This window comes from Castanea sativa, chromosome 9, assembly GCF_040712315.1.
Source record: "Castanea sativa cultivar Marrone di Chiusa Pesio chromosome 9, ASM4071231v1".
Taxonomy (NCBI): Eukaryota; Viridiplantae; Streptophyta; class Magnoliopsida; order Fagales; family Fagaceae; genus Castanea; species Castanea sativa.
In genome coordinates, this window is record NC_134021.1 from 4,867,952 (window position 1) to 4,886,811 (window position 18,860).

Sequence of the window (18,860 nt, forward strand, 5' to 3'; positions counted from 1 at the left end):
TTTTGAAAATGAAACCGCCAAGTGGCATCTTCTGGGACGCAAAACGATTTCTACACGTGCAATCATTCACAAAGTGTGTGGAGTAGGTTCTCATCAGATCAAAACCCTATTTTTCTCCTCGGACGTTGAAAATTAGAGTTTTGAGGGGCTATTGTGGGGAGTAAAAAGACCCTGATGGGAACGTGGGCCTTTGGGCCATGCTAAGGAAGGCTGACCTGCTTTTGGGTTTAGAATTTGTTAGTACTACGGGTCGGCCCATACACCGAGCATCCGAGGATCCAGCCGAGGGTGAACTTCCCCTCGGACGGACACCTGAGAATCCAGGACTTCATGGTAAAGGTTAGGGAATGACACGGTCAAGACCAAGGGTTAAAAGGGGTGAACCCTGAATGTCACAGCTTACCGATGTGAGAGACATACCAAAAATAAAGGCTTCCACCTCCACATTAAAGACCACTGCTACCACCCCTGGCCGCATTAATGAGGAAGTGACACCTGAACAGTGGAAGGGAAACTTCTGGTTACTATTCAAAGGTACTGAGAAAAGAAATATCTAGGCTAAGGGGGAGTTGGGGCAACACGTGTACAAAGTATCAAAAAGATGAGTATTTAAGGCAACCTAGAACAGGAAGAAGGATTCCCTTTTTTTTTGTAATCTAAAGGAAAAAGAAAAAAGAGAAAGAGATCATATAAGAACAGCTCTCGGCTTGCGTCCGAGCAGGTTGATTTACAATATTCCTTGTTGTTTTCAAGTGTTAGCAATCTCTGACTTGTCATTTAATCCTTAGTCACTTCTAACCTGGGTTTTAAGCCCACACTCTACAAATTCATATTGTTTAAGGCTCATTGGGCCTGAGCCCGTAACTGTTCTTGGGGCTAGGTGCAATTGTGCGCTTACAGTTATTATTTTATTTTATTAACTTTCTTATTTAATTATTAAATATATGCTTGAAAATCATTAAATTTCCCTCACATATATAGATATATTAGTCAATTTTGCTAGTTTTATAAATTTAATATCTATATTTAGGCTTTCATTAATTATTAAATTAATTATGACGTTATCACGGTTCGACCCCGGTTCGACCTCAATTCGTCCTCAAAAACATTGAACCTCTCCCTTTTACAGTTCAATGAATAGTCCGGGTCTGAAAACCTTGAGAGATAGTCCATACTTCAAATCTTTGCTTAAAAAAATAAAAAAATGAGGTTCTTCATCTTATATCTCTTCTTTCTCTTTCTTTCTCCCTACTTTTTTTACTTTCAATTTGTCCTACAGTGTCCACCACCCTATGGAAATGGCCTTACACCTTGTACAAACCCATCTTCAATTTACTTCAACATACACAGTTTGTGTCTAAGTGACTCCACCAGCACCCAAAGAGCTAACTTGCCCTGTCGACACTTTGGACATTAACTTGGTAAATTTTTATATGTTGTAATATACAACTCTTTCGTATATGTGTATTGCATATGGGTACTTTTTACAAATAAAAGTAAAAATCATTTTTGATAGGTTGTGATTTGATGAGTATTGCAGATCACACCATTGATGAGCGAGCTACAACGTGAGTGGCCTAATTTGAATGGTGATGATGAATGGTTTTGGAGCCATTAATGGGAGGCCCATGAATTGTGCTAGAAGAAACTGTTAAAAACATTCTCATATCTCAAGCCACCCCTTAGAAATGAAAAACATATCATATATGCTCCGGTATTTGGAAGAAGCCAAAATTACGTCATCAAAAAGAAAATGACACACATACAAAGATATCTCTGCAGCAATTAAGAGTAAAACTGGATTTGAACCACGCTTGTGGTGTAAAGCAAAAATGTTTTTAGAAATCAATATCTACGTTAATAATTTAGGGTAGAACTTCACGGATTGTCCATGCATTTTGCTGAGTTATAATAATAAAGTTTGCCCAGCTTTTAAGAATGGTGGGATTATCCCACCTTAAAAGAATGTTGTTGTTACAAACATGTCTTGTTGATCTGCAGTAGTGCGATGTTTTTGCCTGTTCTTGTTTTATGAAAGTTGGCTTGCTCATCTTTCTCTCCTTATGAGTTAAATAATCATTGCAATAACATAAAGTCATTACTATCGTTGTTATAAGGTGTTGCAATAAAAATTTGAGATAATAGGTTTGTACAACAAAAAATTTTGTTGCAATAAATTTCAAATATTTTAATGATAATTTTGATACAATGATATATATGTTTTATTGCAGTAAATAATTTACTGCTTCAAATGTCTTGCAACAATAGGCTATTACTTTAAGAATCTTATTGCAATAGATTGTAAATAATTGACAAGAAAAATTCGGATCAAATTATTGCAACAATATCTTTGTTGCAATAGATAATTACTTCATATTTGTCATTACAATAAATTTTAAAATAAATATATCAAGCTATTGCAAAGATAACTTCGTTGCAATAGGCTATTAGTTCAAAATCTTTATTGCAATAGATTACAAAACTAATTGGTATCAATTTATTAGAACAATAAAAACTTAACATTTGTATAAATAATCACGTTACGGTCCCAGTTGGAACAACAAAAGCTACAAATCCAGTCAAGACAATTAAGCCATATCAACGTCACAACACATCCAATAAATACAAATTTGAATTAAAACACTGAGAAATGAAGTCAACAGGCTCAACCAATACATTTGCAATAAATCAGATTTACAACCCAACTAATAGCTATAAAATTGAACCAACAACGACATTGAGAGTTCAAAACAAAGGACATAGCTATCCAAGGATCACTCCTTCAAATGCCCCAGTTGTAGCACAATACATCATGGATTTGACTGTTTTGGCTATCATCATCCCCAGCCTTGCTTTGACATCCCAACCTATTCTCTTCACCAACTGTTCCTCTACGAGAACTTCCCCACCATAGCATCTTCTATTTCTTTGAATCCAGATTAACTTCTACCATGCTACTTTCATTCCCCTGTGTCTAAGTTGTAGCACAATTAAACTTTCTATTAGAGATATGTTAGTCCAATGGAATGGGCCCAAGCTTAATTCTTTTAATTTAGGGTTTAGTCTACTATATATATACATCTTATGATTCATTGTAATACAAGGATTTGTACTTACAATCTCATATATATTAAAGATGTAACCCTTTAGGGTTTCCAACTCCGTGGACGTAAGCCGTTAAGCTGAACCACGTAACTCTCTTGTGTTCTATACTTTATGCTTCCGCTTCCGCATCTATACTAGGATATTAAATATGGTGTATCAATACTAATATTTAACACTTTCCATTTGCTTATGCAGTCCAAATTGGCTTATCTTGCTTACCAACTCTCTGATCAGGCTATGTTGGCTTTGAATGTTAACCAATTTCTCTAATCTGGTAGGGAGCCAGTGCCACTCTCCATTCCCTAACACACTCTCCACCTTAGCATCAATGGAACTAGTTGCTTCATATACAATTGTTAGGACTTATAGTGTGTTGGCTAATTCCATGACAAATTGGTTGTTAGTTTTTTTTTATCATTTTAATTGAACATTGAGTAGTAAATTTGTGTGGGAGTTAATCTATACATTGAACAGGAAAGAGAAAACAAAAAAAATTGAAAACATGATCTAAATAAGATGGAATATTGTCTTTCTGTGAAACACTGAAAGCAAATTTGATAGAGTAGGAGAATCACATTCTGACACATATGCGTATGCCTTTGGTATACAAATAATTAGGGAGCTAGGGTAGACTAATTCTCAATAACATTTCAACCTATGATTGAAACTAGGCTCTCCACATAAGCCATAGCTTGTGTTGCATAATACAATGGATGCCCAGTAACTTGAAGATTCTTAATTTGTTGAGCATTTAAGTTATACACAACTACTTGTCCTTTGTCCTCCACCAGTAGAATCTTGTCACCTAAAAGAAGAATATGGCCACTATTGGCAGGTCCTACTAGCTTACGAATTCCTGAAAGGGGTCCAATAACATATTGTTTGGTCCAAGACTCCTTAACACCATATTCATGCACCACCCAAATATCAAAGATTTTCTCAGGAGCGCAAATATTGTAAACAATCAAAGCAACACAATTTCCCAACACGGCTAAAGCTTGCCAAATTTGATTGAAATGCGAAGTATCGGTCAAATCTGGCATGCTTAATGTTCCAAACACCTCATTGCTCATGTCAAAGGATACAATGATGTTGTAATCCTTTTCCTTTGTCCTCCCAGACCAATGATAAGCTCCATTTAAGTATATTTCACAACATCCACCAAAAACATGAATATCAGAAATGGTGTCGCAGTTGACTTGCCTCCAAGAATCAGTACTTAGGGTGTAAACCTCAACTTGTTTATAGAGAATCACGCGAGGGTCCCAAATGAGTGAGTAGCCTGTAAATTTCCAATATGTGAGAATTGTAACTACCTTGAAGTCATTAGAATTGTGGTCATAACCAAACCCGGAAGCTGTATGTTGGTAGTCAATGTTAGATGGGAATTGGACAGGAAGTGCAGGAACCACCTTAAATTCTCTGATTGCTGGATTCCATAAGACAAAGCTGAAGAAATGATCTCCTCTTGTACAAGCTTGCATACAAATTACGCCGTTGCCGCAAGCACCCATTATGCACTGCAATTTTATGTCCTCTCCTGGAAAAAAGGGCGTGTCTAGAATGATTCCAGAATCAAAATTATCATCATCAAGCTTAGCAGGGTGCAAGGACAGCGCTCTCTTACGGGACTCTAGGCCACACACGAGAATACTTGGATTTTTTTGAGAGGAATGGTGGTGGTGTTTGGTAATGAAACAGGAATTTTGGAAACGAGTGTACCATGACTTGTTTAGGCAACTGAATCGCTTTAAAGATTTCACTGGAAGCCTTGAAAGTATGTCATCCACCACCTCTTCCGGGAGCTCAGAGCGCCCCATGTTTATATCGATTGAATATTGATTTGGTAAATATAGTGTTAACAGATGGGATAGGCTGAATTCTATTCATTTCAATTGAATATATAGCTAATCCGGTGGTTCTTAGTGACAGACACGTATCTCAACTATACAAATCATTGATTCAAAAACAAAAAGAAAACTATATACCAATCATTCAATCAAATATAGAAGTCCAACTTGGAAAAGAAAATAAAAATGTAATCGTCTTGGTTCGTGGGTCGGTGTCATACTGACATACACAGAGGACATAGCTCCAAATCCATCCGTATATGCTTCACTCTAATAATAATAATAATAATAATAATAATAATAACAAAAGTCAAGTTTATCTAGTGGCGAGTTGGGTTTCTTGTTAGCCTTTCATTTTTGCCCCCAAAGATATCATTGGTGATTTCATGAAATAAAGAACTACTAAACCCTTTTTTTTATAAGTAATAAAACTTCATTTAATAAAGAAATCAATACACGGAACCAAAGCACACAGGAGGTGCACGAAGGAAGCAGAAAAACAGTAAAAACTATGAAGCAAAGAAAGTACAACTATCTAACAAATCTGTCAAAGAATTAAAACCCAAAGCATTTGTCCACTCTAGCTGGAGAAAAAACAGCTTCAAGTCATGAGTTGATTTCCCACATTCTTCAAAAGTACAAGCATTCCTCTCCCAGCAAAGACCCCAATTTAATTTACAGCATGTTAAGAGTATACCCCATGTCTTCTGATGGCCAAGGACATTCAAATGATTCAAAACTAAAAATTGACGTCTTGGGGACTCAGCGTCCGCCTGACTGACTCCCAGTGGTCTGCCATTCTAGTCCTACACCAACAAATTTTCAAAGAGCAAAATGTAAATAAGTTTGGAACGAGATAGAAACAAGTTATGGCTGTAAATGAGCACGATTGGAAGAACCAAAACTTCCCCCACCTCTGGTACCTCCAAAGGAGGAATCCTCCCTCCAAGGTGGAGTTGCATTCAACCTTAATGCCCTTCCCTCAAGTTCCTGCCAAATGTCATGAAATTCTGCTCAGATGCAATAAACACCTTATTCCAGTCCAGTGCCCAAGAAGAACAAACCATAATAAGTAAACTGAAACTTTGGCTACTATGAAATTACTACAATAAAAACTTATGTCACAATGCCTGCCTCACGCCAAATGAGAACCAAATTCATTTTTCCCTTTAACCAAACTTGACTTAGTTTGTAGTTCTGATCAAACTCTCTAGAAACAATAATTTTTTTGGCACACAAGAATGTTTTGTGCTTGAACTCAGTAAAACAATTTTTTTTTTTTTTGATAAGTAAATGAGAGGTCACCTATGGCATTCAGATCTGGATGGTCTTACAATAGCATTGCTTGTTGGAACATAGTGAAGAATGACTTTATGGAAGTCTCAGCAAGCAGTGTGAGTGAGCCCCCTCCAGATGAAAATGCCAACAAGAAGACTCGAGGTGAGAGGGCAGTGGTCAAATCAGACCCAACCAGTGAGTAGTACACAGCAGTGTCGATAGGAAGAGATCCAGCAGTAGTAGCAGTGGAGCTTGCTTGTGATGATCCACGTCGAATTTGTGCCCAGTTGGTTGCTCAGAACAAGCAACAGATCAAGTTCGGCACTCCTCCTAGCTTTGGAAGTGGTTGAATGCCTCCCTCAATAGGGATGAAGATGCGGTCGATGGAGTAACTGTAGAGGAGGAAGTTTATGAGCTTAGCAGCAATTGAGAGAAGGTGGAGAGTTACTGGGACACAAAGAGGTCCCGCACAGCAACACCATAGAGGAGGGGAGAATCCTAGCACAAAGAAAAGTGGTGGGTGCGGTAAATTGATAGCTAGCATAAAACTTAGTCACAACTCACAATGCTTGAATGAGAATCCTCGCACAAATGAGAGTGATTTGACTCAAGTTAGCAAGAGAGTATAATCTTCGATACGATATAATGATAGGAAAAGATAAATAGAGTCAACCATGATTTAGTGAATGTTATCTGCACAGCATTGGAGGCTCGAGAAAGTGGGCAAAGGAAGTATTCAAATTATTGCTGAAAGGAAGAGAAAGTGGGCAAAGGAAGTATTCAATAGAGTACCATATACAGTTGCCAAATAGGCTCAATAATCTTCATTATAAACGTACCACAACTTTCATATTGCAATTCTGCCAAGAAAAGATGGTGTTCATGTCAAATTCATCAAAACTTTTAGAGAAAATTGAAGGGTTGTTTAGTTTAACCAAGTATTCCTGATTTGAGGGTGTTTTCCAAACCTGAAATCTGCAAAGCTACGGAATTAAATCAAGTTGATCCTGAAGGAGTTCAGCATTATCAAGTAATGAAAGCATTGCATCACTGCTAAAATTATAGCTGCTATCTAACCTGCAAAGAATCAAATCATGAAGAAATGAAACCTTCTAAAATCTTGGGCGCATATTCATCCAGCAGGTTTACCGTGTCAGTCTTCAAAAACCGTACAGATGTGACCAATCTTGAACACAACCTTAAAGGGTAGTAAACACTGCTGCCAGCCCACTGGTAAAAGATATTAAATTCATCAATTCAGACAGAAGGAATTCAATTAAATCTATCCATATTCCATAATTTCTTCATAAAAATACTCAAAAGTTAAGGGAAATATATGAACCTTCCAGGAATGAGGAGATTTCAACGTGAAGTCTGCTATTAAACGTATCCAATCAGTATGGCCATCAGTATTAACAAGTTCTGATAACCATCAGTGACTGCGTCACCCAAAAATTAGAAAAAATTGACAATAATATAATACAAGTCAGAAGCCCCCTTATAGAAATCTGTCCACAAATGCCCCACACCCCACCCCCACCAAATGCCCCATTGAAACAGATTTGGAAGTTCTCCTGTTCAGTACGAAACTCAGTCATGACACCTTCTCTACGACTTCAGGTTGTGGGAGCTATAATTTCTCTAGGTGTGCTTCCAATTAGAGAGTTATTTCTACTATTGTTCAGAACTATGGTCCTATGTGAAAAGTAAGGTGACAATTGATTCTTGGACCAATGTGTATAGGCTGCCCATCAAAACAAAATAACCACCAATGCATAGTATAACATAAAACTAGAGAACACCAAAAAAGCTCACAACATTTAAGACAACCATATCTCTCACTAGGAAATCTCAATGCAATAAAATGCCCCCCTTATGTCAATGCATTAAATATGACATGTCTATTCCCACTAAAACTCATAAAGGAGAATTCATCCCATTCTGCTTTCCCCACCTCATCATTCATTTATACACCCTTGTAACTACCCAAGCAAAACCATCCTCAATCTTGAACAAACAAGAAATAGAATCAGCTTCATATCCTCCCTCATGCTTTACCCCCTCATCCCATGACAAATGCACCCTTCCAAAAGTTCAATAGTATAAAATACATCCAGCCCCAAAAACAGAGTTCCCCATAAGCTGGATGAATAATTGATTAATGGACTAACCATATATTCCTCACTTTAAGTAGCACATGAACCCTAAAAATTAACTGCATTATCGGTCACTCTAAAAGTCCACATTGTGGCAACATCTCCATCAAAATCCTCCTCCAGCAACTAACGGGCTCATTTCTTATGACTCCCTACCCAGCCCTTCCTTTGTTTTTGCTGCAGAAGACATTATGACCAACAACTTCTTTTCATGGTTGTACCTTCCTTTGTTTTTGCGGCAGAAGACATTATTATGACCAACTACCTCTTTTGATGGTTGTAAATCAGTGCCAACTTCATAATTACCTCTGGCAGAAAAGAATGCAAACTGTTATGAATATAAATAACTGACGAATAAATTTGTAATATTGAAATTATTCACCTCTAAAAATATGTATTTGTGCGAGTGCCCTTCAGATCAAATAGCATTTCTTAGCGTCTTTCAAAAACATTCAGGGTTCAAATCTCCCCTTGCCACTAAAAATGTATCCAAAAAAATTAATACATGTGTGTTTAGGTAAATTTAATTAAACCTAAACACATTTCCCAATGCACAACATTGGATCAGAGAACTAAAGCCCCCTTTCACAGCCAATGCCATAACTTTGTGGCAACTTCGGTGTTATCCAACTCCAGCAACGACATAATTCCTCTTCCTAGGCTTCGGTGACCACACTCATACACAGACCAAGATATTTATACCCTCTATAACATCAACCTCACGACCACCTCTTGAGCCACATGACCCAAGGAAAGTCAAATTCGATCAAGATTGGTAGGAAGACTAAATTGTGACTCTTATGACAGCGTTATTTATAAGAAATAAATTATTAATGGAAAAATGTTAATAGCTTTAAATAAAGGGGTGTTCACATTGTGATCGATGTAAATTAGGAGCAGATCTTACCCAATTGTAGTCAGAATTAAAAATAATATTACGTGGTTTAGGGTGTTTAGCTGTGTAGTAATTGTATATTTCATTATGTTTTTCAGACATCTTATTGCTGCTATTTTGTATTTAGTTGGCATCTACTGAATTTATTTTTGGCATATGACCAATACCATTAAATCTCTATATAGTAGGAGAATAGAACTTGTGATTTAGGATATCAAAGCATCTCTAAGTTCCAAGTTTGATTTTAAATTATAAAATAAAAAATTTAAAACTGATGCAACATAATATAGAGAAGAACAAAACAGTAATGAATTGGTCCAGATGCAAGAGATCTTCACCTTACCATCTAATTGAATCAATACTGGTTATTTCACTTTAAAAATTAAATTATCTTAAGTTTTCCAAAATTCAAGACTATAAGCAAGTAAGCAACCAAAATTCATCTTCATTATTATTTTCAGTAATATTAAGAACAGCCTTGTCAAAGCACATAATGTACATATGCCAACCAAAAAAGCATAATCTACATATTGAGGATGGTCATAGTCATCAAAACCAAAGATGGAAACAAGGGCATCATAGACATTGAAACATTAAGGCATTGAAATAAATAAGAATGAAAAAAGCTCTGAACATTAACTATTATGTCAATCTAACTTGCCTGGCAAATGGCAAGCTATCCATATATTTTCTATAAACTACAGCATTATGATGGCATGATTTAAGGAAGTATCAATTAACCCACTCACATGCCAGTACAAAACTTAAATGTTCAATTCTATTTCACATTAACTACTATGATCCCGCCAATGAGCTCTAGATCAATTGGCACCTCCTTCCCTTGTAAGTGCTAGGTGGAGGGTTCAAGACCCTCGTAACTTAACACAAAAAAAAAGACTTCTGATCCCAAAATATCTTTTTTCTTATATGAAGTCCATTAGTAGAGAAAAAAAAAAACCTTATTAAAAGTCCTGTAAGACACAGCTTATACATATAACTAAATCTCCATCAATATCTTTTCAGATTTCAGTATCCAACCCTCAGTACCTATGTCGTAGTAATGCAACCATATGGATAGTTGGATACCATGATACAGCCTTGGCCAGTAATGATACAGACCCCAAAGAAATTTATAGAACAGGAAGCAAAAAAAGAAAAAGGTAAAAGAATTAGGAGGATCTTACCTCTTCATCGATAAGTATCAAGCTCATTAAAACAATTAAATAAGCAGTTGATATACCCAAAAAATAGTTATATAAGGGAATAAGAAAAGCCATAAATTTTTTTTTGTTACTTTTACATAAGCATGACTAGAGCAATCAAAATTGTCAAAGTAGCAATACCATAAAGAAATAGAATGCATTACCAAATCAAGTACATATAATATAATTTACTTACATAGCCATTGAACTGTTGAGCAGCAGTGTCCACTTCCTCAACCGTAGACTCACAAATCCAAATCCTATTTTAACGAATTTGGTTTATTCCCTTTCAACATTCTCTTTTTGTTTTGTTTTGGGGGTTAACAAGAAAAAAAAGAAAACCCATATTTCTTTTTCACCACATAAACACAGATATGGCGTAAAAAAGAAAAGTTGGGAATTTACATTAGCATAGTACCTCAACCATTTCAACACTTCCAGCACCTTCGAACATGTCAGCAAGTTGAGCACTATCCACACTGAAAGGAAGATAATCCACGAGTTTGAGATCAGGTGCAAAGCCAGGCACGTCTTCATCACTCAAGAGTAGAGGGAGAGAGTGGAAGAGGTAATGGACAAAACCATTGAGATATTCTACTGACAATAAATTTAAGGATTAACATCTTATGGAAAGGAAAAGGATCAGGGTGTATGGGCCTATGGCTTCAGGACATCACGGTTTGCTGCTTATTTAGGTCCAAGTCGGCCAAAATGAGCTCAATGACTTCAGCTTGCAGCCGAATTATTTAGCAACAGCTGATGCCTTCCAGATTTCTTGCATAGTTAGTGATCAAAGCAAAGCTTGGTCAGATTTTTTGGCATAAAACTTTCACTTTGAACCAAGTTACAGGCCTAGCTTGGGCCAGTGTAAAGATCAATCATAATTTCATGCCTCATTTATTTTTCCAAAGAAAGATAATAAATAAATAAAAAAAGATCATCTTGTTTCTGGAAAAAATCAAGCTCTGACGCTCATAGCAAAAGCTAACCATGCTCAATATTATGCCTACAAAATATTGAGACTCTGCCAGTTTGGGTCCAATCCTGAATTCAAATTGACTCCAAACTTTACAAGCACTAGCCTTATTGAACTTCAAACAGTACTGGCACATATGATGATGTATTCATTTTTTTACAAGTAGAGTTGCTGAGAATTAACCATGGATAATGAAATCACTATGTAATTGTCATCATCAAAACTGCTGCCATTTTACAGCAAAGCTACATTCAGAATACATAATTACAAACTTGCCAACATTTTCTACAGTGTGAAGGAGCCACAGTTTGGGCCTAGCCTCAGCTAGCAAAAAGAAGAGATAAGTCTAATGTAAAAAATGATAAGGAGAAGCGAAATTTCAAATTCAATATTAGGCAGTAATCAGATCCATATTTGCGAACAAAAGAACTAATAAGGCTACCTTCATTGAACTGAGTTGAGTATAAATTCAATTGGAAAATTGCCAAAATTACACCAATAACAATCATAAGATTAAATTTTACAATAAATAAACCTTTTTTTATTTTAAAATACATTTGCTATCATTCTGCATTCTTCATTGGCAATATCTGGGGACCTACAAGCGAGGGCATTATGGCTCAAGCAATGGCCATATGCCTCTCTGAATTTTTCTCCCAGTTGATTTCCTTAGCAACAGAGTAAGGCACATTTGAGCTCAAATTCAAAGCAAGATAGTCTTTCCACTGATATTCTGCAAACTCTAGCAAGCTCAGTAAGCAGCTAGTAATCTTGAAAAAAATTATGACTGCAAAAGACCAAGGGATTGTATATGATGGCACTAGACCCATCAAATTAGGAGGAATAAAAAACCTCAAGAATATTGATGTAACTAATATCCAAATTTTGCAAAAAAGGGTCAGTTACTCTCTTTCTTGTAACACTTCAACAGTAATTTGAAGAGGAAAACATGAAATTTTTCAAGAGGAATTACAACCCCGGAGCTGAAACAAAGCCACTAACAGATTACATTTCAATTCTAACGACTTATTCCCCTACGAATGAAACTTTTCTCATCATTTAATAAAAGTTCATGCCTGAATTCTCACCTCAAAACAGCAGAAGAAAAGTGAAGAGACAGGACATTAGGCAGCAACAGTAGCATGTTTTTTCCCTTTTTTGCTCACATGGGACTTCTCTTCACCCCTAATCATTCTAGAGAGAATATCTGCTTGCTTTGTGTTTCCCTCCTGATTAAGACTCTTGATCAGATCCGCACAACTACTCCAATCAGAGGCCCCTCCTTTCTCCATTATTTTACACAATATTGAATATGCATTGAGTGTCTTCCCTGCTGCCAAAAGAGCATCCAAAACCTTGTCATAACTTGAAAAGTCTATGGTATAATCTCTCTCCAAAGCAAAATCTAACAGCTTAAGAGCAGCAATTGTCTTCCCTTTCTCACAAAGAACAGACAAAAGACTGTCAAAATCAAGTGAGCATCCGCTATGCATAAATAGATCAATGCGTCCCAGGGCTTCTTCAACATGACCTCTCATGAGAAGGGCTTCCAAGATCTTAGCAACCAAATCCATATTTTCCTTCACCCCCTTCTCCACCATACTCTTCATCACCCGGCTTGCAGTTTGCACCCTCCCATCTTCAAATAAGCTCTCCATCACTGACCTGAATAGTGATGAATCTGGAAGATGCCCAGCTTCAATCATACTATCCAAAGCTGTTTTGGCATCAGCCGGTTCGCCTTTGTTCAAGGAGCTCTTGATAAGCAATTTGTATGAATCTGCATCTCTAGAGACCCCTCTCCTATCCATGATCTTTAGAATTTCAAAAGCAGAATCAGGATTCCCTTCTTTAGAATGACCACAGAGCAAATTGTTATAAGCAACTGAATCCAGAACACCCTTTTTCATCAATTGCCGGAAAAAGATTTCTGCTTTCGCTGTCTGCCCATGTTTGCACAGATATTGAATCATTGGGTTATAAGCACTAGGCTCCATATCCAAAGAACTCTGTGGCCTCAAGATGATTTCCTTCTCAATAAGCTTATCCAACAACTTAATGGCCTGATCATAGTCCTCAGCCTTGCAAAAATTCTCAATTAAGATACCATAATGACCAGCCTCTGTGGGTATGCTTAACCGAATCATCGCCTTTAGCACATCTGTAGCCGCATCCAAGTTACTGGACTTGCATTGGCAAGTTAACAATTTCATAAAGATGGAATTATCCTTAGGAGCAATATGCTTCTCAACCATCTCCTTCAATATACTTCGAGCCTCAGGCATTTTTTCTGCATCACAAAGCCCCGGCAACAAGGTGGTGTACGTAACATCATTAGGCTTAATACCAAAAGACTTCATCTCATCAAACAATCTCAACCCATCATCAACTCGCCCAACCGAAATATACCCCTTTACCATGGTAGTATAACTTATAACCGTAGGAGCTATGTTCCTCCCCTTCATCTCTGTAAACAACTTCTCTGCCTCATCCATCATCTTAAACCGATTATACCCATTAATCATAGTGTTATAAGTGACCACATCCGGCGAAATCCCTCTACTCTTCATATCCTCATAAAACCTTTTCGCTGTCTCCAACCTCAACGACAAAAAGAACCCCCAAATCATCAAATTGTAAGTATGACGAGTCGGCTCAATCCCTTCATTCAACATGGCATTAAAGTACCTCTTCGCCATCATATACCGGCCACGCCTCATAATCACCTTAAACAAAGCATCATACGACTCCACAGTCCTCTCCACACCCAATTCCTTCATTTTCTGAAAAATCTTAACAGCCTCCTGAACAATCCCAGCTTTACCATAGCTCTCAATCATCAAAACAAACAACTCCTCATCCCATTCCACCCCTTTTTCCGGCATATCAAACAGTATGCACCTAGCATGGTTGAGCTTCGAAGCTCTACCCAAAATCTCAATCATTTTCAAATGGGTGTCACGGTCATGGCGGACCAACCCGGCCCGCTCGACCCACCTAAAGAACTGGAGCGCGTGCTCCGAGTTCTTAGCACTGTGCAACACATTCCAAACCAATGAATTATCGAACTCGGGCACCAATGCCCGGATCGAGTTCTGTAACCGGGTCGTCCAAGCCCGACTCGCCATCATTCTACATATAACATCCTCTATCTTTTCTGGGTTTCGAAAATTACCTCGTGGGGTTCGCTGAATCACCCTTGGCTCCACATTCTCCGGGTTCGGGTTCTCGGGCCGTGGAGCTTCAGGACCCGGATCTGGATTTGGGTTTTCATCCACGGAGGAGATAGATTCACCGGTGGTAGTGAAGAAGCGGAGGAGATTGAAGGTGGAGGAAGGGTTTAAGGTTCTGGGTATGGCGGGAAAAACCTTGGGAGACCATTGGTAGGGTTTAGATACAGAAATGTAAGCCATAGATAGGTTTTTGAGAAGTGGGTCTGAAATGGGTTTTTGAAAATCGTTGGTGTTCAGTGATCTACATGTAAGGAAGTACTGAACAGTGAGCTGAGATGAGAGTGTTATTGTAGGGTTTAAGGTAACACGTATTTTATTTTCTTTTTCGGTGAGGAGGGACTCTGTTCTGTTGTGTGTTTGTTTTTAGTCTCAACCTGACCATTTGCTAAGCCCAAGTGAGGCCCATTAGATCCATCAGGGCAGTAAAAAGCTGTTTTGCAACTCTGTTTTGGGTGTCTTTTATACTGTCTTATCCGAGTTATACATGTACCCGTGTCCTTACTTCTTAGGTAAAAAGTCTAGTAATATAGGAAAAAATTCTTACTAATGAAACTCAAAAATCATCTGCATCAGATTATGAATTGTTTATGCAAAATAGGATTTTGTTGTAACGCTTGTCTAAATTTGGGAGGCAATGTAGCTTATGTGAAGCGTTTTTTTTACTATTTCTTTGTGTTTCTGATGGTAAAGGAAGAGATTGGATAATGGTTTTTGAGTGAGAAGGAAGAGAAACGATTAAAAAAATATTTAAAATTTTGATATTTAAATGAAATAGAGTATAAAATAGATAATTGTAGGGACACGATTTTCAGACCAAACCAAAAAATGTAAGGGATCTTGGCCCAGTGAACCTAGTACAATAAATTTGTAAAAAGTGGGTCAAAGAGCAAGGCTTTAGTGCATAGATAACAATTAATATGGTTTTGAATGATGAGCCAACAAAAATTGAACCCGGTTCGTGGGAGAAAGTCTATCTTCGGCACAGTCCTCGGAGCTTTGTTCTAGTATATATTGGATGACAATGGTTACGGGAGTTGTTGAGATTGCTACAGTGCTTTCTCTTCTCCTTTTTCCATCCATCCTTTTTTCATGAAGGGTCTCTCCCATTATATAGCTCCTTTTGGATGATCTTAGTCCTACACTTATTGATCTTTTGAGCCACCACTTGAGTGTTTGTCCCATCAGACACCCTTTCTGGCCTTCTGAGAGTTGTGGTTGCTGAGGTAGCACTGTTCAAGGGTCTTTTCCACATAAATGCGGTCAGAAAGTTAGTTGCAGGGCATTCAATGCGGTGTAGCAACTTTTTCTTAGATATTTTTGAGTCCTTATCCCTCTTGTACGTTCATAATGTTCGTCCCTATCATTAGAACTTCCTGGAATGTCACTTTGATCATTAGGACCCATACCTGATCTGCGTTTAGCTTTATCCGAGGAGATATTCCTCCTCGGACTCGGACCACACACGCTCTCGCCCAAAACCCAATTGTACGATTTGGGCCTATGACCCCACAATAGCCTCTCAAAACTCCGGTTTTTCCTCTAATCCGAGGAGAAAAGTGGGGTTTTGAATTCTTAAGAGTTAAATCTATTTGATCCTTTGACTTACACCCGTGGGAATGCCATTTTACGCACCCCATATTTGTACTGTAAATTGCTCTTTTCAGAGCTACCAATCTGAGGAGTTGGTTATAATCTTGGGTCTGTCTTGACACTAAGTGAGAAACAAATAGATATCGTGGAACGTTATTTTCCCCAAAGTATGTGATCCGAAGAGCCATGCATAACTAAGGTTCTGCTTAGCAGGAAGTCCGAGAGACCCAACATAGCTAAGGCTCTGTTTAACACTTAGCAGGAGGTCTGAGGACCTGGCATAGCTAAGGTTCTGCTTAGCAGGAGTTCCGAGGGACTCGACATAGCTAAGGCTCTGTTTAACACTTAGTAGGAGGTCTAAGGGACCCGATATAGCTAAGGTTCTTCTTAGCAGGAGGTCCGAGGACCTGGTATAGCTAAGGTTCTACTCAGCAGGAGGTCCGAGGGACCCAACATAGCTAAGGTTCTTCTTAGCAGGAGGTCTGAGGACCTGGCATAGCTAAGGTTCTTCTTAGTAGGATGTCCGAGGGACCCGACATAACTAAGGCTCTGTTTGACACTTAGTAGGAGGTCTGAGGGACCCGACATGGCTAAGGTTCTTCTTAGCAGGAGGTCTGAGGACCTGACATAGCTAAGGTTCTGTTCAGCAGGAGGTCTGAGGGACCCGACATAGCTAAGGCTCTATTTAACACTTAGCAGAAGGTCTGAGGGACTTGACGTAGCTAAGGTTCTTCTTAGCAGAAAGTTCGAGGACCTGGCATAGCTAAGGTTCTGCTTAGCAGGAGGTCCGAGGGACCCAACATAGCTAAGGCTCTGTTTAACACTTAGCAGGAGGTCTAAGGGACCCGACGTAGCTAAGGTTTTTCTTAGCAGGAGGTCTGAGGACCTAGCATAGCTAAGGTTCTGTTTAACACTTCAAATTATGCCAGTGTGTGTTAATTTCCCCAAAGCAGAAGGTCCGAGGACCTGGCATAGCTAAGGTTCTATTTAACCACTTCAAAAGATTAGAAGATATCAATACATACCTTCAAGAACTAGCCCCGCTGCAAAGCCCCTTTGAATTACTCATGCGTTGCTGCCTTTTCCTCTAATGGAGGTTCAACGAACTCGGCCACCAGATTCGCGAGGACTTGGCCCTTGACAGAGGTATGAGGCATGTACTTGATGTTAGAAGCCCCTAGAATTGTGCCCCATTTAGCAATCCTCCCCGTGTAATCAGCACTTCGAAGTATAGACCTCGGCCTCACGTAGTGACTTGCTCACATATTAAACTGGCCACCATAATGGCTTTACCCAAGGACTCTTGCTAATGGGGGTCTGATCCTATTATAATTAACCGTTGCACTTACTATCACACAAGCTCTTCCCACAGATGGCGCCAATTGTAGGAACACGATTTGCAGACCAAACCCAAAAATATAAGGGATCTTGGCCCAGTGAACCTAGTACAATAAATTTGTAGAGAGTGGGTCAAAGAGCGAGACTTTAGTGCATGGATAACAATTAATATGGTTTTGGATGATGAGCCAACAAGAATTGAACCCGGTTCGTGCGAGAAAGTCTGTCCTCGGCACAGTCTAAGGAGCTTTGTTCTAGTATATATTAGACGACAATGGTTACGGGAGTTATTGAGATTGCTACAATGCTTTCTCTTCTCCTTTTTCCATCCATCCTTTTTTAATGAAGGGTCTCTCCCATTATATAGTTCCTTTTGGATGATCTTAATCCTACACTTGTTGATCTTTTGAGCCACCACTTGAGTGTTTATCCCATCAGACACCATTTCTGGCCATCTAAGAGTTGTGGTTGCTGAAGTAGCACTGCTCAAGGGTCTTTTCCACATAAATGCGGTCAGAAAGTTAGCTGCAGGGCATTCAATGCGGTGTAGCAGCTTTCCCTTAGATATTTTGTAGTCCTTAGCCCTCTTGTACATTCATAATGCTCGTTCCTATCATTAGAACTTCTTGGAATGTCACTTTGATCATTAGGACCCATACCCGATATGCGTTTAGCTTTATCCGATGAGATATTACTCGTCGGACTAGGACCACGCGCGCTCTCGGCCAAAGCCCCACGCTCTCGGCCATAGCCCAAAACCCAATTGTACGATTTGGGCCCATGACCCCACAATAATTTTAAGAAATGGTTGGTTAAAATAGAAAAATAGTAGTTACTTATTCAGAAAATAAACAGTAATTTTTGTATAAGCTTACATGAAAGCTCTTGAAATTCAAAGTTGGAAGGAATTGTGAAATGAAATGGCTTGAATGGGTGGAAGATACCCCCAATGTTATTGTAACTCAAATTCACGTGGATGTAATTGCACTGGACAGTTTGTCCTAAGTAATGAAAGTTAAGAAATGGTTTACTATAAAAAAATGGCTTGAATGGTTTCAGATAGTGGAAGTTCCAACATACGAGAAGACAGAATAATAGGGTGGCACATGACGTAGCGCAAATTGCTAGGAACTGTGGGGAGACACAAATATGGAAGTGGGTAGAGCCACCGATGGTGCAAGTGCAACACCTGCTTCAGCATACACACTCTTTGACTGTACTCAATGTTTTCTCTTAG

At 38.5% G+C, this 18,860-nt stretch overlaps 2 protein-coding genes across 7 annotated transcripts; both read right to left on the reverse strand.

Moving 5' to 3' along the window:
• Nucleotides 1-3,629: 3,629 nt before the first annotated feature.
• LOC142611321 (F-box/kelch-repeat protein At3g06240-like) lies at nt 3,630-5,030 on the reverse strand. Its single transcript, XM_075783431.1, has one exon. It carries the CDS (start codon nt 4,923-4,925, stop codon nt 3,756-3,758), a length of 1,170 nt encoding a protein of 389 aa, XP_075639546.1. The 5' UTR covers nt 4,926-5,030; the 3' UTR covers nt 3,630-3,755.
• A 371-nt stretch (nt 5,031-5,401) lies between these two features.
• LOC142610688 (large ribosomal subunit protein mL102 (rPPR5)-like) lies at nt 5,402-15,013 on the reverse strand. Of its 6 annotated transcripts, none has more exons than XR_012839855.1 (6): nt 12,551-15,013; nt 10,683-11,260; nt 7,311-7,463; nt 6,261-7,201; nt 5,870-5,945; nt 5,403-5,761 (listed from the first exon to the last, which is right to left on the reverse strand). XR_012839855.1 is itself a non-coding variant. In XM_075782588.1 (1 exon), the coding sequence occupies exon 1, from the start codon at nt 14,873-14,875 to the stop codon at nt 12,587-12,589; it is 2,289 nt and encodes a 762-aa protein (XP_075638703.1). In that variant the 5' UTR covers nt 14,876-15,013; the 3' UTR covers nt 11,876-12,586. The 6 variants fall into 6 exon arrangements, 1 of the variants encoding a protein (XP_075638703.1); XR_012839857.1 differs by having other exon boundaries at nt 6,261-7,208; XR_012839856.1 differs by having other exon boundaries at nt 6,261-6,980; nt 7,073-7,463.
• Between the last annotated feature and the right edge of the window lie 3,847 nt (nt 15,014-18,860).

What these genes read in the sequence shown, in the direction of transcription:
- LOC142611321 (XM_075783431.1), bottom strand. Translation starts at nt 4,925, where the DNA reads ATGGGGCGCTCTGAGCTCCCGGAAGAGGTGGTGGATGACATACTTTCA.
- LOC142610688 (XM_075782588.1), bottom strand. Translation starts at nt 14,875, where the DNA reads ATGGCTTACATTTCTGTATCTAAACCCTACCAATGGTCTCCCAAGGTT.